Consider the following 21,508-nt stretch of genomic DNA (forward strand, 5'->3'; position numbering starts at 1 on the left):
AAATTTCTCCAAGTTTGGGCTCACATTCGTGATTTGGCTCCTTTCCGCAGGCGTTTCACTTCTTTGCAGCGCATTACTGACTCTTTAATTAGGGGCAGATCCACATCAGGTGTTCAAGAAAAATTTTGTTGCCTGGCTATAACAATTGCAGTCTATTGCATCTGGTTGTCTAGGAACAAGCTGATTTTTTAAGATTATCAATTTTCTGTAATAGAAGTTATTAACAAGATTAAATTTCTTATTTAAAGACAAGCGCACTTGTTACATTTGTTTTAGCATCTTGATCTAGGTCTTCTTGTATTAGAGAGGCTTTTGTTTTTCTCTAACTGTGGGGTATGCCCCCGTTTATTGTTGTATCATTTTTGGTTTAATATAATTTACATTTTTCCAAAAAAAAGAAAGACATGAATGATTTTCTGAAGAAATGTTTTTTATTTTATGTTTTTTGTGGTTAAATCTCCAACTAAACTTCATAAATACACATTTCCATATGAACACGTCAAATTAGTCCATTGTCGGTAAAAGTACAATCGCACAAGCCGCAAGGCATCAATTTATACTAACTGGGAGCAAAGTATAAATGCGAGTAGATCTTTTATGTATTTACCTCCTTTACCAATTTCACACTAGAAAAAGTAAAAACAACGTATCTTTGATAAAATACAATGTTAAAAATGGCAAAAAAAAAAAAGGAACAAATTTAAAAATATAGGTAAATTGGGATCCAAGTCTCCTCCATCGACATGAAAATGCTTATCGTACATTGAAAGAAAAGACAATTTTTGGGAGAAATAAAAAAAAGAAGACGAGAATATATAGTATGCATGCTAATATTGGACGACTTATATATATATATATATATATATATATATATATATATATATATATATATATATATATATATATGTCTCCTGTGACATTTCAATTTAACGGTTACATAAAACTTATCTGCTTCATTACATTACTCTTAGAAAGCTTACTTGTAACATAACATATTGTTTATTGTAAATGGCTGAGATTGACGTTGAAAGTTTGTTTAACTATGCGGTGAAGGGGCAGTGGAGAGAGGCATTAGATGCCTACAACAAAAACCCGGAAACATTGGAAGCTAAGATCACAAAAGTGGAAGACACAGTGCTACACGTTGCTGTGCATGTAGGCCAAACTTGCTTTGTGAAGAGTGTGTTAGATAACATCGACAAAGAGGTGTCTCTCAACATCTTATGCATGCAAAACTCAAAGGGTAACACTCCCTTGCACCTTTCAGCACAGCTTGGGAACGTGGAATTGTGCCACAACATGGCCAAAAGGGACCCCAAACTCGTTTGTTTTCGCAACGTTGAAGGTGAGACCCCTCTTTTCTTGGCAGCTGTTCATGGCAAGAGAGAGGCTTTCTTTTGTCTCCATGAAAACCAACAAAGAAGACGTGATGATGAGGAGGATGGCTCGTTGTTGGTTAGGAAAAGCAACGGGGATACCATTCTTCATTCTACCGTCGTTAGTGAATACTTTGGTTAGTACTGTCATTGACTACTCTAAAATACACTTATGGTGTTTAGTTTTGGTTTGATTCTTCTAAGATTAAAATTTCATTTTGATTTAAGTGTTACACTAAATAGTTCTTTCTAATAATTTCCTGCATTAACATATAATGTTAATTTTGGCTTATATGACAAATAGACATGCGTGTAATATGTCATATCATGATTTGTCACGTGTTACTCATTGGCAAGTTATTGATATAATTAAATTTAAGAAATTCCTACCGTCTAAATCACTATTTGTCTATATATGTATCTATGGTCTCCATTAACCTTTACTCTTCCAGTTTCAAAATTACTAATGTTTAAATATTAAAAAAAAATCATATTACTGATGTGATAGTTTTCAATGTGATATTAAAAAATTTATTCTAATTTTGCGCCTAATAAACTACATCAATCCAATGATTGAGTATTGTGTCTATCAATTATTCAACTATATATCTCCATTAATCATCCAATAGTTATAAGCAATGCATTTATGAAATGTAAGAATAATTTAGTAAAATTATTTCAACAAGTAACTTATTTATGGTAAATATTTATAATGGAGATGTATATAACGAATTTTGATAGGTTTGGCGCTTCAAATAATAGAGTTGTACCCAAACCTTGTGAATTCTGTAAACCAGGACGGGTTATCACCTCTGCAGATTCTTGCAGCGAAGCCTAATTGTTTCAAAAGCAGCACGCGGATGGAGTTACTTCAGAGTATTATTTACAAGTGTAAGAATATTTAACTTTCTTTCCAACAAATTGTTTTTCTTCATGTTTTATAATTATTCGCTTATTAAAGTCACATGACAAAATATAATCTAATGGTCTAAATATATACTACATCAATACTTATTATTTCTCACATTAACAACTATATGTAGTGCTCACTTGATACACGGTTTATATATATATATATATATATATATATATATATATATATATATATATATATATATATATTATAGTACTGATAATCGGTGTTTCAATTTGTCAGGTTCGATTGTTGATGAGATTGAGGAAACATATGATATACGTTGTAATGAAGCAGACACAACTCATCACTACCCTATGAACTATGAAACATGCGCCACCTTCTTATCATTGTTGAAGAGTACTTGTGCGTGGTTAATCTTGTTTCATTTACTCCTTAATTTTCATTTTCTATACCTATCTACTCTTTGTGATGATGTGTGGATAGTGGATACTTTCATATATCATACACTGTGAACATATATTATTATTTTTATTATATCATATTGCTTATTATACCTATCTTCTTCAACCAATTTTTTTCCAGAAAAGCTTAATGCATCTATATCTTTTACGCTGTGTTACAGCAATTCGAAAAGATGACAACGCTGCAAGCAATGATGAAGAGAATAATGTCTCCCGAAAATCTGGTAATCTTCCCTCTTTTTGTAAATTCCATTTCATCTTTTATATTACTATATATGTTTGGCTAAGGAAACAGAAAAAGAAAAGAAAAGTAAAAATACAGACTTGTGTTTGGTTGAAAAGAAAAACTGTCTTTTAAGAAAGAAAGAAAAAAATCAAAATCTTCTATACTCTGTTTTTTTTCTTCAATTTAAATTTAATTTTTTTTCTGCCCTTTGTTTTCTCTCCATGAAAACAGAGAGAGAATTACTCACCAAATTATACAGAGTTTTATTTCTATATTTTCACCTAAATATATATATATATATATATATATATATATATATATATATTGTGGCATGCATGATATATTAACATTAGCTGCTGGTGGAAGTACTTACTCATGGTCAACTTTAAGAAGGTATTAGTTAATGCCCTAATTAATGTGTATATTATTAATGTAGAGGAAGAACAAGCAAAGAAATTGGAAAAGAAACGCTACCTGTTCCCTCCCAATTGGGGAGCAACGATCCAATTCCTAACCCATATGATGAAGATCTTGCTAATCATTTGCGGTTTTGGTAAGCACATGGCCATCTATAATTGTCTTCTCATTCTTAGTAAGAAAATGTCTGTGCAACATCAATTTTTACTTATGAAAGCTACGTACGCGCACCGCGTTTATAAGTGGATTATCACTTTCTTTCATTTTTACATTTTTTAAAAAAAACTTAAAAAAATATACACCGACAATATAAAATTTTTTTAACCTATTATTGCATAATATTAAGCTCGTAAAAAGAATTTTTTTCTTGCAAAATATCATTGTTTAATGTAAAATTAATTGAGAGAAAGAAACTCTTGACAAAGTAGAAAATGGTGAATATTGATTACTTTTTCTTTTAGCTTAGTGGCTTTGATCTCGGATGCAGGAGCATCTTGGATAGGGAAAATCCAACGAAAGAAGGTGAAACACATTCTAGCCAAGCAAGTGATGAATGAACTAATTCAGCGAACTTGTTCTTCTTCCCTGTACAAGCATGACCACACTGGAACAAGTAACATAAATAGTAGTCCTAGTAGTAATAATCAAAGTAAGGAGAAAGGATGTTATCAGAAAATAAGAAGAACAGATTCACCTATTTTGATTGCAGCAAAGATGGGAGTGGCAGAGATGGTTGAGAAGATTCTTGAGACAGACCCAGTGGCAATCCATGACGTGGACGCTGATAACAAGAATGTTGTTCTTCTGGCCATAGAGAACAGGCAACCTCATGTTTACAGCCTGTTGAATGAGAGGAGCATGATTAAAGAGACTGCATTTCGTCAAGTGGATAACCAAGGGAACAGTGCTTTGCATCTTGCTGCCACCTATAGGAGTTATAAGCCATGGCGTATCCCTGGTGCTGCAATGCAAATGCAGTGGGAATACAAGTGGTATAAGGTCAACATTCTCTCCTCCCAACAATTTTATAAAAGAGTGGTGATACATGAACACCTTTCCATTTTAAACACTCCACCAACATCTCTTTTTTTTTTTATCTCTCTTCATATCACGTCATAAATTCTATAATAATTATATTTTTCAGCTAGTTAAGAACTCCATGCCACCAAATTTCTATGAACGTTACAACGAGAACGGGCAAACAGCGAAGCAGGTATTCATAAGTACACACGAGAGACTCGCAAAAGAAGGTGGTAAATGGCTGTCCAAAACCTCAGAATCATGCTCGTTGGTAGCAGCACTTGTTGCAACCGTTGCATTCACAACCTCAACAGCTGTACCAGGCGGTCCGAATCAAAACACAGGTTATCCATTGTTTCAAGGAAGACTGGCTTTCAACATCTTCGCCGTAGCATCACTTGTTGCACTTTGTTCCTCTGTCACTGCCCTTGTTTTGTTCCTCTCAATACTCACATCTCGGTTCCAAGAAAAGGATTTCGCTATGGACTTGCCGAGAAAGCTTCTTCTGGGATTGACCACACTCTTCACATCTATAGCATCTGTCTTGGTCTCATTCTGTGCAGGACATTTCTTCATAGTTGAAGACGAGCTGAAGTTTGCAGTTTATCCCATATATGCTGCTACGTGTTTGCCTGTGTCACTTTTTGCATTTGTTCAACTTCCTCTCTACTTTGATCTCTCCTTGGCTATGATAAGGAAGGTTCCTCAGCGCAGCTATAAAGTGCTCTCTCACGAATCACATCATCATTAGCTCAAGTTGTTGTCCAATAAAATTACACTTTTGCCCTACTCATTTCCTTGTTTAAGAACTTTTTTGTTGAGCTCATTTCCTTGTTAATAAGCAATTATCATAGGCACCTTTGTAGGGAACTATACAATTTGTACATTTCATTTCACACCATTTATCTGTCTATTTATTTATAATATATTAACTTAAAATGTGAGTTGTTAATCACTTTTCTGCCAGTTCCCAAGTTTTTATGGTACAGCTGTTCTAGGGTAGTCTGAGAGAGGTCTTTGTTTTTTCGGTATCACTTGGGTGATAGGTGGAACTTAATAAAACATTCTTGTAAAACCGAGTTGGCAATTGCTATTTGCCAATGATGTGGTCACTGGTCAGTAAATGGGGTGGCCTGATGGATGGGAACAATCCGGAAGAAATTGTATTACTATTATTGAGTTATATAACATTTTTCACAATAGAAATTTATCACATATTTCACAATATTTTTTTTATATATTTTTCAATCACATTACCACTTTATCACATATTTCATTCCTTTCGAAATTTCTCTCCTGTTTTGCAGCATGCTACTACCAGCAGCATACTACTAAGAGAACTTGTGAACACTAAGTCGAATATCGAGCTCTTTGGCATAAAATAAATAAATGCATTAGAACACTATAAAAGATAAAGAACATACACGAGATACCACCAATGCAACATACTACGTTATTTCATCAGACAAACACAAGCCATGTCCACGGCTACCACAGATTTATACCCTCGGGTCTTACGAGCATCACTCACAAATCACAATTGTCACAACATTATCGCAGAAGGGTGCAAACTGAAAGAAAAGAGCAAAAACACCTTTCAAAGATTTCTACATAATAAATATATTACGGAGAGGGGGACTTAGAAAATGTGTTGGAAAATATCTACATGACCTAAACTACAAATGATCAAGAGGAAAAGTAAAAATGGAGCCACTCTAATTACATTTAGTCACAGGAATAAATGTTCTGTCATCTCTTTTCAACCATAAGGTGGAACGAGTTTTCTTCACAATGTCTGCAAAAAGTCGATGCCTGCAACCGAAATGTGCACATCAGGAATGAACTACCATAGATACTAGACACATACATGAAACCCATCATTAGAAGATGCAATTTTCTAGCACTACATTAAACAAAATTTTGGGAGAGCAGAAATTTCAGCTAAGGAATTGGCTATACATGATAATGGCAAACCCTCCCACCCACTACCCTAAGGAACAAGATCTGTGTATAATAAAAGCTTATATTCTTCAAACTCATTAGTAATACGAGCAATGGAACAAAAAATGACCTCTGATACTCCAGCTTCTGAGTAACGATGCCATTCAGCAACAGTTCTGAACTGTACACCATTGCCCCTGCAGATGCAAAACATAGTATTCTTAATTTTGAGCAGATAGCAAGTTTTCAAAGCTGAATGAAACAGTTTCTGACCCTTTTCAAGAAAAGGCACACAAGAGGCATAATCTTCTTCACAAGATAAGATCAGTAGATCATCGGAAATTGTATCTCCCTTGAAAACAGATCTTCCTACTTTCTCCACTACCTAGAAAAATCAGTTACAGGCAAAAAGAATATTGAGATAGATCCAGTGTAATGTTGGAAAGTTGTGCCAAAAGAAAGAGTTGCTCAATTGCATGTAGTGATGTAAATAAGGGTCTGTTTAAATCAATAGTGAACCGTACGATTGATAAATAATAAAATAGAAAAATTACAGTGATTTTTTATCAATAATATTTGCTTATTCTATGTGGATTTGTTCATAGAAAATCATGAAAAGGAGAAACTATCCCAATTCTAAAGATATGCTTTTCTTCAACCATATAGGAGTGCAACTGATGAATTTACATGGAGAAAGATGCATACCTGGCCCTGAACAGCTCTCGTTAAATTTGAAACAATCTCTTTACTGGGTTTAGTATTTGTGGTGACCAATACTCTTCGACCCTGCAGAAAATTATGATCATTTATGAAGAGCAACATGCAGAAAATGCAAGTTTGTATTTAAAATAGGTTTAATTAAACTTCAATCCCTGAGGGCGAGCCCTGGTGCAGCGGTAAAGTTGTGCCTTGATGACTTATTGGTCATGGGTTCGAATCCGGAAACAGCCTCTTTGCATATGCAAGGGTAAGGCTGCGTACAATATCCCTCCCCCATACCTTCGCATAGCGAAGAGCCTCTGGGCAATGGGGTACGAAGTTTTTTAATTAAACTTCAATCCCTCCTAATCTTAAAAAAAAAATGGTTCAGTTAGTTTGGATGTAGAATTCTATCCCCCTTCCCCAGGTAACCTGCACTTTATCACTGAATTTTTATGACACAAACTTCTTGTTAACTGACTAGTGACTATACTTATGGAGATGAAGCAGCCCAATTTCACATCAACAATAAACTAACCAGGGGACTTAATTGCATCTGATTGACAACAATGGGGACAACACTGTTACAATTAAAACCAGATGGAACATGATAAAATTGGTAATCTAAGAGATTAAAAGTATAAGATGTTTATAAAGAACAGTAATTAAGCCTTATCTCACTGGGTAGGGTTGGCAAGCCACATACACAATGGGATGTATTAGGTGAGAACAGTTTATAGATGAGAGACATGTTGAATGGATCTTTTCATAGATGATCAGAATTAGAAATTCCTAAAAAATTGCAAGATGACTTTAGAAAAACAAATGACTTTTTTACAATCGCAACTGGTGAAACACATCCATTATCCAAAGATTATGATTTACTCCTTTCACTATGTATGTTCCATATATATTACCTTTAAAAGAGGATGCTGGATTGCATGTGCTAGTGAAACTGGCATGCTGAAACCTAACTCCTTTTCCTTTTTCACATCCCTCAATATGTAATTTCTCTCATCAATAAAACAGCTAGCTTGACCACAGCTTTCAATCCATAAGTGTGTGACCACCGGTTTACCAAAAGCAATAGCTTCTAACATATTCCTTGTACGCACAAATTGATTAGCTATGAAATGGGTTGCATCTGCAATGGAGGAAGCCACAGAAACTCCAAGCCGTGCTAAAATCTGCAATAAGAACAAGAAACAAGATATGTCTGGAAACCACATGTCTGTACTTACTGATAGAAGTTTACAAAAAAAATCAAATGATACCTTCTTCTGATGCTTAACAATATCTTCATCCAAGTGGTGGCTGTAAAGAATTCGAACATCAGTCATGTCCCTCCTCTTTCTTGAATCTTTAGACGGAGTAAGTAATTCAGATCTGATGTCCCTCAAGCTTTGAAGTTCTCTATGGAGCTCCTTACATGATCTTGAAAGATTTCTATTGCATGATTGTTTGTAATATTCATCACCCATACAAACAGGTGATGCATCATTCGCGGGTGTCTTACACTTTGCCGGAGTTGCAGATGCCAAGTCAGATGACTTATACCTCTCTCTTGGTGATTCATCTAAAGTGGTGACTTCAGAATTATTGATATTGTCCCCTGGGTTTGCTTTATCTGAATTTAGCTCTGATATTTTACCTTGTTTTCGATCAACAGAAGATATCGCTGAACCATCATACAAAGATAAAGATGACCGAGCTTGGCAATTCACATGTGATTTGACAACAGAATCCGTTCTCATTTTTCTCTTCCCAGCAGTATGTTTCCCAATATCTTCAGGTTGTGCAGATGGTTTAGATGAACCAACTAATGTCTCGGATCGTTTGTCATCATTAGACAGCTTCCTAATCCTAAGAGATCTCCTTCCTTTAGGACAATCTAATGTATCCATTTCAGCATCATCACTGACATTAATCAATGGGTTTACTGCTAAGGACCGTCTAGTTCTGCGGGCAATTGGTGTAAAAAGCAAAACATCATCCTGCAAATGCCTTTTGCCGACTGAACTCCCTCTACCTTCTCCATTATTGCCACCAGGATTATTCAACTCATCAAGCTGATGTCTTTTCAAAGCTCCAGCTGACTTTCTTTGTGCAATTAGTGGAGACAAGGATACTCTACCATTTTCATTAGCACTGGAGGTTTGGTTGCCTTCTGCATTTAACTTGCTCCTCTTTGATCTTGTCATCATATTGTCCTTTGTCCACTGCCTGACTTCTTTAGTACTTTTCTTTGATAAACCTGAAGTTTGTAACTTAGATTTAACATCAACTTTCCTTTTCTTGTCATATTGTCCCAAACGTTCCTTTGACGAACCCGACCCCACTTTTCCAGTAGAAGAGTTATTAACTTTATACATTAAACCACTTCTAGTAACATGAGTGGCATCATTAGCAACATGATCAACAATATCCCCGACATTGCATAAAGCTTCCATAGCCTCAGCAGCCATTTGAGTATCTAAACCTACATCCAACATCTCTGGTGCGCATGCATTAGCATTGGGCTCCATCTCTCCTCTAGAGCAATCAGTGTTAAATTGTTCATCCAATTCATTAGCAAGATTCCGTTTTAACATTGTTGCTTCTGGTATAATATTGTCCCTTGCTTTGAGAATATGCATCCCTAGTTTTGAATCAGAGTGAACTGCAGTCTTTCTTCTATTAGGAATACTTAATTGTTTCTTGTCTTCCTTATCATCATTTAGTCTGCATACTTTGCTCTTCTGGAATCCTGGCAACGACCTTGGCCTATGCATTTCACCCTTAAAAAAATCTTCTTTTCTCCTTAGGAATATATCTCCCCCACCTTCATCCTCACGGTTATCATCCCAGTCATAAATCCCAGTTCTTCCAGATTTGCCTCTATCATTTACTGTCTTGGCCAAACTGTGCTGTCTTTTTGTACTGGGAATGGATTTTGACTTTTCCTCAATTTTCTTAACAGAATTAGTTTCTTGATCAAACTCCAATGTATTATCTTTGAGAAACCTATCAACAAAATCGAGAGCATTGTCCTGTGACAAAACTCCAGGTTCTTGAGATTCCACGTAACTTAACCCTGTCAATTCATCATGGTAAATAGGCAACTTGTCCAAGTCATCTCCTTCATTAAAATCATTGCTTCTAAGAGAAGGTTGGTTTGTTTCAACAGGTAAAACATCATTGAAAAGTTTTCTCACTGTCGAGTTAGCAACCTTGCACATACTTTTGCTCTTAAACCCCCCAACTTCCACACTGTATTTCCTGTGCTTGTTTTCCTGATCAACTCCATCATCCTTCTCAGAACATCTAAGAAAGGACCCCCCATTATCCTTTACAGCCTGTGGTACCTGACAAAACTGACTCGTACCCTCAACAGAATTGGTCACATCCTGGGTTTCTTTCAAATCCATGTTGCAGGCTAGAGCAGCTTGCCGCAAGGATTCTGCACGGAGAACAGTAAACCGTGGTGGCATAGAACCTGCGAAAAATATAAACTTCAATAGCAGAATCGAAAGAAATGGAATAATTCACATGACAGGTTTCAAACAAGAAAAGGAATAACAATTCACAAAATAATCAACCTGGCAATGTATTTAGTCCAACAGGAAAAGTTAAGACAGTCAAGTAAGATACAAAATACTGTAGGAAAACAGAGAAGCAAGGATACGACTTCTCACAAAAATAAATGACAAAGATAAAAGAATATGGAGAACTCATCAAAATAGACAAAAGACATCATAAACACTAACGAATTAATAAGCCACTAATAAAATGGACCTTATTAAATAAAACCACATCATTAGCACACTTCTTTTTTTTTTTCTTTTTTTGCTTTCAAAATCACCACTTTTCACTTCACCGTTTCCTTATCATCAATCCAACTAATGGCATCCCTAAATTCACAGACACGAAACAAAAGCCACGACAGCTCAAACAGTGTCATGTACCTACCAGCCTACTAGCAGCTCTCAATCAATGAATGCACCAAAGAAAAAAGAAAGAGTACAAAAAAAAAAAAGTTACTCACTCACTCACCAGAACTGTTTTGTTGTGACGATTCACCCTTCTTGCTATCCACGGCTTCACCATTGACATTGCCGACAGATACCTCATCAACGTCGTCATCATCCACATTCTCCAAAACTTGCGTTCTATCCGAATCCGACTCTTCCTCCAGCAACTGCGTGTCACCGTCATCCAACGCCTGAGTTTCCCCGGCAAGGTTTAGCGCTTCGGTCTCCAAAACGCCGTCGTCGTCGTCGAAAGCATCACCATCATCCAATGCCTGAGTTTCACCGGCAAGGTTCACCGCTTCGGTCTCCAAAACACCGTCGTCGCCGAAAGGCACCGTGTCCTCGAAGAATCCGCAAACATCGTCCTCCTCACCTGACATTTCGCCAAATCGAACAAAAAACTGTTTAATTTGATGCAAAATAGGGGTTTCTGTTGGAAAATAGTGAAATGAGAACCAGAGAAGGAAATTGAATTGAAGATGTGGAGCACTGACCATCGGCGTCGAATGGTTGAGTGTCGACGAAGTCGAAATCTTGGTGGATTTTGCGATCACCGTTACCCGTAGAATCAATCGGACTCATGGCTGACAAACCCTACACGAAATTAGGGCATCCACGGAGAGAAAGTGAGGATTAAAGAATGGCAATATTTTTGGAGGGAAAATGTCGCGGTTTTTTTGGTTTGGTGGCTTAGTTAGTGGGACCGGTTGAAACAACAGTGTACCAGGTCGCTACTCCTCTCGCTACTTGCAAATACTAATACCACTAACGCTAATGGTAAATACTTTTGTTATTTTTACATTTTAGAGTTCTAACTTAGGTTTTTTATTTTCTTCCCTAGTGTGTGTAAGTAAAAGTTTTCATAAACTGATTAAATCTAATTAAAATTTAAAAAAATGATCCAACAAATTAAAGTGAATAAACTGAAAATCAGACAGCAAAAATCAATTTTTTATTGAATTAGATCATATTTTTTATTTGATTTTGAAAACAGATTTAATCCTATCCAAACCCAAATTAAGTGCAAGTATGATTTTATTCATTGTCATCCTTAGTAAAGAATTACATACTTGAATCTATAAGAAAAGGAAGTGTATATTTTCACATGAGAGGAGAATGAAGCATAATACTCTTATCTCTCACAAGAGAATAGTGTAATTTATTCAACTGTAAATATTTTATTTTCATTGGTGATTGTTAAATATTGTTATTTATAAGAGAAAAAGCATGCTTTGAAATAAAGTTAAAATTTAAATTTTTTTAAACATGATTTAATTTTTTTTTTTATAATCTTAAAATTGGTAATAGGATGTACCATACTTAATCTGTTAAAAATATATAATTTTTAAATGAAAATAAATAACATAATTTAACTATTAAAGAAGAAAAAATAAAACCAAATGATAGTATGTGTAATATTCTTTTCAATAACGTAAAATGGGCATTTGGTCTAGTGGCATGATTCTCGCTTAGGGTGCGAGAGGTCCCGAGTTCAATTCTCGGAATGCCCCGATTTTTATTGTTTTCGTAATCTTTTCAATCCGTCGAATCCAATGTGTTTTGTCAAAGTCCAAACGTTATTTTATTAAGGTGGCGGATTCCTTACTTTTATTTATGAGTATGTTTAATGATATAAAATTATTTTCTAATATCAGTAAGATTCAAGGAGTTGGCATCAGTGCTTTTTCCCCAATTTTTTGGCAGATATATCTAAAATCTTTTAACCTTTATTTGTAAAATAAATTACACTTGTATTTTGAGAATTCGTCTAACTTGCCAGAAGTAATATAGGATTATTTTACAAACATCTTTTACGGGTTGTTCAACTTTATTTTTACTTGGTTTCAAAAGTATGTTTGTCTGCAGTAAAAAAATGTAGGTTTGTCAAGTATTTTTAGTTAGTCTTTAACTTTCTTGAGTATATGAAAAATTTGTTTTGCAAAATAAGTTTTTTTAATACTTATGACATTTTTTGAGATATTACTTCGTATTTTAGTTTCTAGTTTCTTATATATTTATTTTAACCCTTAAAAAGAAATACTTTTTTGTGGATGAAAATTTTTTGCAGGAAGCAAGATTGGGGCATTCCGAGAATCGAACTCGGGACCTCTCGCACCCAAAGCGAGAATCATACCACTAGACCAAATGCCCACCCTCGGTAATATCTTATATTTAATAGTTCATAATCCTATCAGTATTCCATATAAACAAACGTTTCTAAAAACTAAGTAACTTAAACTCTTGAAAAAAAACATGATTTAGGTATAGTTGAAAGATACAAAAATTGTGTATAACGATATATTAGATTTTGAATGTGCGTGTTTATTTGTTATATATATATATTAAAATGTGTGAATAGTAATGATTTAGCTTTTTTAATCAAATGATTTGGTTGTTTTAAAACATGCTTTATTAAAAACAATAATTAAAACATTTTTAAATATATATTTAAATTTAAAATTAACTCACTAATTTATATAAAATAAGAATTAAAAATGCAAAGTATCTTTATACATAGGCATATCTTTATCAAGTGAAAAATCATAGTTAGTATTAAAAAAAAAGTAATTTGGATCATATAAGCATATGGGGTCCTAGTCGTATTTTGTCTATGGGTTATAGATATTTCGTTATTTTCATTGATGAATTTTTTCGATGTACTTATTACTTCTGTTTGACTCTTTCTTATCGTAGCCGTCATCCGTCATTGACCACTGTATCAGTTGGATATTAAAAATGCATTCCTAAATGGAGAATTAGAATAGGAGATTTATATGGAGCAACCATCGGGATTTGTTGCTAAGGGAGAGTCTAGCTTGGTTTGCAAACTTCGGAGGTCTCTTTATGGACTCAAACAATCCCCACACGTTTGGTTTGGAAAATTCAACTCAGTTGTTCAGGCTTTTGGGATGAACGAAGTGAAGCAGACCATTCAGTTTTTTATTGTCATACCTCATCGAGTATATGTGTTTACTTGGTGGTCTATGTAGATGATATAGTCGTCACAGGAAATGACCAAGAAAAAATTGCTCAACTGAAGGAACATTTATTTGGTCATTTTCATACTAAGGATTTGGGAAAACTTAAATATTTTTCTTGGAATTGAAGTTGCTCAGTCAAAAGATGGGATTATCATCTCACAAAGGAAGTATGCGTTAGACATACTTAAAGAAACTGGTATGTCAGATTGTAGACCAATTGATAGTCCCAAGGATTCAAGTCAAAAATTGCTACCCAAATAGGAAGAGCCTTATTCTAATCCTGAAAGATATTGGAGATTGGTTGGAAAGCTTATCTACCTCACTATTACAAGGCCAAATATTTCCTTTTCAGTTGGAGTGATGAGTCAATTCATGCAGTCTCCTTATAATGATCATTGGGATGAAGTAATTCGAATTTTGAGATACATTAAAAGGACCCTAGGATAAGGACTACTCTATGAAGACAAAGGAAACACTCAAATAGTTGGATTTTGCGATGCAGATTGGGCAGGATCACCCATTGTTAGGCGTTCCACTTCAAGATATTGAGTGTCTGTTTGAGGAAATCTTGTCTCATGGAAGAGTAAGAAGCAAAATATTGTTGCAAGGTCTAGTGTTAGAGGCTGAATATAGAGCTATGGTTGTAGCCACATGTGAACTCATTCGGATTAAACAACTTCTTCAAGAATTGAAGTTTGGAAATGCTCAACAAATGAAGCTATGTTGTGACAATCAGGCAGCCCTACATATAGCTTCTAATCCAGTATTCCATGAGAGAACTAAATATATTGAGATTAATTGTCATTTTGTTTGGGAGAAAGTCTTTTATAAGGAAGTTATTACTGATTTGTTAGTTATAATGATCAACTAGCAGACATCTTTACAAAATCTCTAAAGGGACCAAGAATTCAAAACAATTGTTCCAAGCTTGGAGCATTTGACTTATATGCTCCAGCTCGAGGGGGAGTGTTGGAATTACACACATTGTATGGGTAGTTGTTTCACACATCGTATGGGTACTTGTTCCAAGTGTTGGAATTACACACGGGTAGTTATTCCACACATTTTATGGATATTTGTTCCAATAAAGAATAGTTATTAATGTACATAGTTAATCACATATTCATGTATCTAGAAATTCACATGCATGTACATAGGTACTAGAACTTCATTAATATTCTTGTAAATTTCACATTATATTTATTCCTTAAGTCTATATAAATATAGATCAGCTGAGTGGGTTAGACACTCAAGCATTTCACAACTTCTAGTCTCTTCAATAGTGGTCACTTGACCACCTAAAAATGTTATGTATATTTAATAAAAAAATTGACTATTCAAATATGATATCATGGTTTATTATTTATAGTTCTTATTTCTCACAATAAAAAAATTATTAGATAAACTATCTGCATGTGTGTAGAGAGAGAGATGACACTTTATCTTTCCTTTTGTGGTAATAAATAGAATATATTGGTTTGTTTTGAGGATGTGGTTTATCTTTATTCTTTTCTTTCCTCTTGTGTCATCGAGTTTCTTCTTCTTTTTTTTTTTTTATAGAAACTGAATTATATCATTTCATTCATATTCAAGTGAACAATACAAGTAGGAACATTTCTAAAAAGTGGAAGACTAGGATAACTTAGAGCTGCCTTAGCTAAAGAATAAGACGATTGGAGTTTGAATTTTAATGTGATGGAAATAGTTATTTACCAACCAGCTATGGAAATGTATATTAGATTTGCGCAAGTCATGCATTGTCCGAGACAAAGGAAACATTATCACTTCTTACTTTCATTTTTTTTTCATTTTCAAACTCTGAAAAACAATTTTTGTGCCTAAACACTGGAAATTGGCAGAGGTAGTTTCCCCTTCGGGCTTGGGAAGTCTGAATAATGCAATTTCATTGCATAGCTCTTGGCTCCGCTTCCATAACAAAACAGATCATGCAAAATATATATATATATATACCTTATGCTTAATTGCTTTACTAAATACTGATTTTGTAGAACCAAGTGATTAGGCAAATGATTAATATGTTGAAATTAAGGTTGAATTGATCGAACACTAATCAAATTCGATCTTTAACAGAAATAATTATTGATTAAACTTTATTTACCTTCTAGTCAAACTTCGAATTAATAAGAGTCTTTTTCCTCTAATCAATCTGAGAGTTAACAAAAAAAAAAAACTGAATTTGTAGCATGACACTTAAGTCAACTCGGATTCTAATGGAAGAGAAACAAAACAAAAAATGCAAATGACAGCCAGCAACACCTCCATGGCAGCTGGAACAATATCTTGGGGATTCTCAGGTGATGTCATATCAGCTGTGATCATGCAGGAGCTATTACTGCACAGACACAGAAAAGTGTATTGTTTCTTATCTAATTTAAACAACAACAAAAAACTGAGTTCAAAAATGCCATTAGAATCGCAAATTTTGCTTCCTGGCAAAAGAGTGATACATATACATTAGACCTATTCATGTTAAGTTCAGGAACCCAAGACTTCTTTTTATTTGCTGTTAAAATAATGAAGGGGTACTGCTCCCGGATCAAGTTCCCAGAAGCCTCTCAGATTGCCATCTTGTTCTTCTGTCAGTTCGAAGGCAGGGATTTGGTGGGAGAACCTGAGCAAATCTTTCCAGTATATTTTCGTGGCCCTAGCTGATCCTGCATTGGACTTGCGCTTGAAAACTGAATTATAACCGCTTACCAACTCCAAAGGTAAAACATCCATCCACAAATCTTGTTCTCCAACAACTTCAACTATGTCATATTCCAGGTTTAACAAGTCAGAACGTTTTATTTTAGTCGTCCAATTCCTATACAATGCCCAGATTTCGCCTTTCCTTGGAAAAATTTCATATTCCTTCTTCTTACCATCGTTAATAACCTGCACCTGATGCGAAACATAATAGGTGTTTGCATATGTGCAGGGATGAGCACCTGCTTTGATTTTAAATCTTCCAATAGAAATAAGCATATCCTTATCTTCCCATTTAACACATTTCTCCGGTAGCCAGCAGTTAGTAAGATAAGTAACTTGCAACTCAAGATCTGGACTAGTCCTAACCTTCTTAATATGACCATAGTATTTTGGCAGTCCATCCTCATCACCATAAAATGCCCAAATCTGACCAACCTGAAACATTTCAAGGGACCTCTTAGCATCAAAATTGCAGAACTCAGGATCCGGAATTTCAAAAGCATCTGCAGCTGAAGCTGAAGGATCACTATCATTACCAATATGATTAACAGGATCCTTGTTCTCCTCTGCTGAATTGTTTCTTTGCAACTTAACCTTTGCAGTAGAAGCATCTCCCTCCGAGTTCATCGTGAATTTCCACATATCTGAAGATCTTGTGCCCACCCCACTAGATGGACAATGACCATCCTTTACTTCCAAATGTTCAGGAACAGCAATCTCTTCAAGATTCATTGGCAAGGATACCGGATCAAGTTCATAAGATCCTACAGGAACACCAGCTCTTTCCTGACCAGTCATTTTAAAAGATGGAACCCTGTGAGAGAATCTGAATAACTCGCTAGATGGAATTTGAAATGTGCGATTACCTCCCTCCATTCGAGAGAAGAGACATACAAAGCCTTTCAATTTAGCCAAGTACGAAACAACTACTCCCACACCTTCAACATAATCTGACAAGATTTCAACAAATTCAAAATCATACTCACGATGAGATTCTGCATCCATATGCCATTTGATATCCCAATTTTTAAAAAGAGCCCAAGTTTCTCCCTTTCTAGGATATACTTTATAAGTACAGCGCCCAATCTTTTCACAAACAATCAGATGAGAGAACATCAGACGATCTTCAGTGGTATCAGTGATGCCAAGTTTATGTTTCCCGCAAGCAATTGGCAATTCCTCTTCTACCCAGTGAACCTGATCTTGCTCATCTGGATCTGGTTCAAACCATGTTATCCGCAACTTGAATCCAGGAGAGAAAACTTTTCTGATTACAGCATAGAATCTAGGCATACCATCTATAGTATCATAAATAGCCCAAATCTGCCCAACAGCAAAAGACCCCTCTTTCTTGTCTTTGTCAAAGTCACTGAACTCTGCGTCTGGGTAAACAAAATCATCTGGTCGATTTGTTGATTTCGAGGGTGAATGCTCTGAAGCTTTGTCTATCTTTGAGCTGCCAACTGCCTCTTTTTCTCTCACCTCCTTAATTTCTTCATCTATATTTTGTAAGCTCTCTTCAGAATAAAAGTTCTGCTTCCGCTTTTCCCCTTGTTTATTGCCTTTCAGATCAGCAGCCAAACCATTCTGATTATTCATTTTAGATGGCTCCCCAGTATTTTCTCCAGCACCAGAAGGAGATCCACCCCCTTCATCATCATCACTCACATTCTCATTGTAGGAAACCTGATGCTTTTGCCGCGTAGATCTACGTGGATTCTCTTCTCTAAGAGTAGAAAAGCCATCCTTATCATAAAGTATATCCTCTTCAGATTCAGAATCAGTGCTGCCAACAGATTCGGCACTTTCACTGGACTCTGCTACTTGCTTTCTCTTCCTCTTTCCATTTGGCTTTACAGAGACATCAGCAGTGGGACCTTTTTTCTTATGTGATTCTGTATTGGACCTGCGAGTATGCAAATTACCTTGAGATCCAGCACCAACGTTGAAAGCACCATGATTCTGACTATGGTTCTGCACACCAAAAGCTTGCTGACTTGAATTAGTTGCTGGTGTTGTGCCTTGCATATTCACATCATATGCAATGAAGGGCCTACTGCAATGTTGACAGCGAAGAGATCTGTTTAAAACCTCCCTATAATACTCATATCTAACAGAACAAAATGAGCACACGGTCCAAAAAGTAGGGCAGCCACCATTAGGCACCTGCTGAGATGCCTGCCTAGACGGTTGTGGCTGCTGAGGATTTAAGTTTGTAAAATTGGGCCTGACACTGGTTTGCATCACAGGATTAAAATTCATCTGAACATTCTGCTGATGATGAGATGGCATAGTAGTTCTGTTCATTGGAACCCTGCGCAAATTCATGTCAAGTCTAGATCGTTTTTCTCTATCCAAAAGAACTCTTTGAGCTTCCCCAATCAGCTTAAATGCAGCTTCTGCACCAGCAAACTTGTTTTTGTCAGGATGAAGTTGGAGGGCAAACTTCCTGTATTGCTTCTTAATTGTTGTATCATTAGCCGTCAGCTCAATTTGAAGAATTTTATACCAGTCCATCTCATTGCTAAACAATTTCTGCTCAGCAGAGCAATGCACATCACAAACAATAAGCATTTGAGTGATATTCTCCAAGTCAGGATATAGCTGCTGAGCCTTAATAGCAAATTTTCGAGCCCCGTTGAAATCTTTATTTTGCATTTTCTTTTCAGCAAGTTCCTTGGCCCTTATGGCTTCTTCTTTATTGCACTCCATAAAAGATCCAGAGTTCAAATCCTTAGGGCAAGTGCTACGACCAAGCAAACTGACAACCAAGCTACATTTAATTTATAACTGCTCTGAGAACAGACTGGCCAAAATTGAAATGCAAATAGTGAATAAATCTTCCAAGACTCCACCAGTCCCCCAAAACATTACAGTCTGCACATTCAGATTGAACCTGCAGGTATTGTATAACTTGCAAGTATTAGATCCCACATTAACCAAAAAAAATAATCTTTAAAAAAGGAAGGAGTTGTTGATATCACAAACAGGTTTCTAAACATAAAATTAATGCGTAGATGGATCATATCTTTCAATTCATTAGGAAAATAGCAGTGCAAACACAATAGAAATCCAAGACACGGTTTCTATATCACCATAAGTTGTATGTGTGAGAACTTATCGCACAAAACAAGCAGAACATCTAAGAAAGAAAGAATCATCAACATAAGGTGCTTTCTTCATATATTTTCATTTAGCTTTATTTTTTGTTTATTTTGGGGCCAAGCAAGAATTATCAATACAAGGTGTTTTCTTTGTACTATCCTCCGCCTCTTCTCATCTAGCTTTCTTTATTGTTTATTTTGCGGCCAAGCAACCCCAAGCACCATAGGCATAAAGTACATAAAACAAATGAAGTGTTAAGAAAAAATGCTCCCACCCATCCAGGGGTTGGTTCAGCTAATTAAAATACTTGGCTTGAAGTTTCATTCTCAATTTCACACTGCCAACAATCCCCCTTCATAGGCAAACAGCAAGTACAGCCAGCAAGGATATAGATAACACAAATACAACGTGGGACGTGGGAACGGATGACAGATTCAGACACGAAGATACAACAAATTTACCAAGTTACGACAACCTTAGTAAGACACGACAAATTTTAATAGTTATAGAATATAATGCAACCACAATTCAGCATATAAAATTGGTATAAACTATAAAATTAATTTAAAAACAAATCTTAAATCTAAAGAAAGAATCAATATTTTAAAAGTTAGCATAAATAAAAAATCATTACAAGACAACAAAAATGCTTTCATTTTTTCAATTATCGTGATATTTCTATATATATTGGTCGAAAAGTTTAAAAAAAAATTGTAAAATGCAATTAGGAGTATTTGAAGTGCCACACACAAATTGGTGTGATAGTATCCAACATGGTTACAAGTCACAACTACAATTTTGAAGTGTCTGTACTTTGTTGCTTAGGGTTGCAGCATACCTGCTTTGTATGGGGTTGGTGTAGCACTCTTTCACCCTAACCTTCCACCGAGAAGGAAAAAAAAATCTTCCCAACAACTACAACGTCAAAAACCAGCCTACAAATGCTGACCATTTACAATCCTGCACCATCACAATCAGAAAATAAATTAAAACCCTGATGTTAAACAGATAATTATCCACTTGCACTTATTTTTTCTCGCAAAATCATCACAGCACCAGAGGCAACATTCAAACAGCAAATAAAAGTAACAGCCAAAACCCTAATCTGTTTCGATATCAACAATCGAAAACACAAAATTGGGAGAAAAAAAAAATCATCCACAAATAAATGGAAAAAAAAAGTCAGTGAAAGGGCTTGAATAAAAAGTTCCACCGGAAGAAAAAAAAATTACCTTTACAATAAAAGGAGGCACCCATTTCTATTGAAGTGGATGCACTCAACAATTCTGAACATGCAATAAGGGGCGAGAATGGTTAAATCCCTGAAACTAAGTAAGCATGAAGTTCAAAAAATAGAGAAAAAGGGTTTAAGAAACACAGAAGGAGTGTGTGTACAGACCTGGTAGAGTAATTGAGGGGTTGAGAAGCATATGCCGCAAAAAATGAAGGGAGCAAAGTGAAAACCTGCTGTAGTGAAACCCAAATCAATATCATCATTTATTATTAGGCTCCCATACTGCCCCTTCATTTTCTGGGTTGCAATGTTGTTTCATTGTAATTTACTCAATGTCTAAGGGTTTATTGTGAATTGATGTTTGACCAAAGAGATGGCAGATCCAACGGTTCACATTTTTTGTTCAGGGGCACTTTGGTCATTCAAAAGATAGAGTTTTACCATTTTAT

The 21,508-nt window shown here is 35.4% G+C and overlaps 3 protein-coding genes and 2 non-coding genes across 9 annotated transcripts; 2 read left to right on the plus strand and 3 right to left on the minus strand.

Moving 5' to 3' along the window:
- Positions 1-943: 943 nt before the first annotated feature.
- Positions 944-5,504, plus strand: LOC100778153 (uncharacterized). Its single transcript, XM_006594406.4, has 7 exons — positions 944-1,513; positions 2,118-2,267; positions 2,533-2,655; positions 2,876-2,938; positions 3,377-3,493; positions 3,845-4,356; positions 4,502-5,504. The coding sequence occupies exons 1-7, from the start codon at positions 1,009-1,011 to the stop codon at positions 5,126-5,128; spliced, it is 2,097 nt and encodes a 698-aa protein (XP_006594469.1). The 5' UTR covers positions 944-1,008; the 3' UTR covers positions 5,129-5,504.
- Positions 5,505-5,807: 303 nt separating this feature from the next.
- LOC100776747 (uncharacterized) lies at positions 5,808-11,731 on the minus strand. Of its 2 annotated transcripts, XM_003542863.5 has the most exons (8): positions 11,522-11,729; positions 11,050-11,400; positions 8,292-10,492; positions 7,935-8,204; positions 7,024-7,104; positions 6,592-6,703; positions 6,449-6,515; positions 5,808-6,189 (listed from the first exon to the last, which is right to left on the minus strand). In XM_003542863.5, the coding sequence occupies exons 1-8, from the start codon at positions 11,607-11,609 to the stop codon at positions 6,093-6,095; spliced, it is 3,267 nt and encodes a 1,088-aa protein (XP_003542911.2). In that variant the 5' UTR covers positions 11,610-11,729; the 3' UTR covers positions 5,808-6,092. The 2 variants fall into 2 exon arrangements, with proteins under 2 accessions (XP_003542911.2, XP_006594468.1); XM_006594405.4 differs by having other exon boundaries at positions 6,449-6,703; positions 11,522-11,731.
- A 735-nt stretch (positions 11,732-12,466) lies between these two features.
- Positions 12,467-12,538, plus strand: TRNAP-AGG (transfer RNA proline (anticodon AGG)). Its single transcript has one exon. It is a non-coding gene; the product is annotated as a tRNA-Pro (tRNA).
- A 568-nt stretch (positions 12,539-13,106) lies between these two features.
- TRNAP-UGG (transfer RNA proline (anticodon UGG)) lies at positions 13,107-13,178 on the minus strand. Its single transcript has one exon. It is a non-coding gene; the product is annotated as a tRNA-Pro (tRNA).
- Positions 13,179-16,204: 3,026 nt separating this feature from the next.
- Positions 16,205-21,362, minus strand: LOC100779228 (uncharacterized). 4 transcript variants are annotated; one of them, XM_006594407.4, is made up of 4 exons: positions 21,225-21,362; positions 21,058-21,153; positions 20,664-20,785; positions 16,205-19,616 (listed from the first exon to the last, which is right to left on the minus strand). In XM_006594407.4, exon 4 carries the CDS (start codon positions 19,430-19,432, stop codon positions 16,526-16,528), a length of 2,907 nt encoding a protein of 968 aa, XP_006594470.1. In that variant the 5' UTR covers positions 19,433-19,616; positions 20,664-20,785; positions 21,058-21,153; positions 21,225-21,362; the 3' UTR covers positions 16,205-16,525. The 4 variants fall into 4 exon arrangements, with proteins under 4 accessions (XP_006594470.1, XP_006594471.1, XP_006594472.1 ...); XM_006594408.4 differs by having other exon boundaries at positions 21,058-21,147; positions 21,225-21,354; XM_006594409.4 differs by having other exon boundaries at positions 21,058-21,111; positions 21,225-21,325.
- Between the last annotated feature and the right edge of the window lie 146 nt (positions 21,363-21,508).

This window comes from Glycine max, chromosome 13, assembly GCF_000004515.6.
Source record: "Glycine max cultivar Williams 82 chromosome 13, Glycine_max_v4.0, whole genome shotgun sequence".
In the NCBI taxonomy this organism is placed as follows: Eukaryota; Viridiplantae; Streptophyta; class Magnoliopsida; order Fabales; family Fabaceae; genus Glycine; species Glycine max.

Bases quoted from the DNA above. Each gene is read 5' to 3' on its own strand.
- LOC100776747 (XM_006594405.4), bottom strand. From the start codon at position 11,609: ATGAGTCCGATTGATTCTACGGGTAACGGTGATCGCAAAATCCACCAA. The intron at 7,105-7,934 runs GTAATATATATG...AATTTTCTGCAG, and splicing joins TCCAGCATCCTCTTTTAAAG to GGTCGAAGAGTATTGGTCAC. The intron at 6,190-6,448 runs GTCATTTTTTGT...TTTCGGTTGCAG, and splicing joins CAGAAGCTGGAGTATCAGAG to GCATCGACTTTTTGCAGACA.
- LOC100779228 (XM_006594407.4), bottom strand. From the start codon at position 19,432: ATGGAGTGCAATAAAGAAGAAGCCATAAGGGCCAAGGAACTTGCTGAA.
- LOC100778153 (XM_006594406.4), top strand. From the start codon at position 1,009: ATGGCTGAGATTGACGTTGAAAGTTTGTTTAACTATGCGGTGAAGGGG. The intron at 2,268-2,532 runs GTAAGAATATTT...TCAATTTGTCAG, and splicing joins TCAGAGTATTATTTACAAGT to GTTCGATTGTTGATGAGATT. The intron at 3,494-3,844 runs GTAAGCACATGG...TCTCGGATGCAG, and splicing joins GCTAATCATTTGCGGTTTTG to GAGCATCTTGGATAGGGAAA.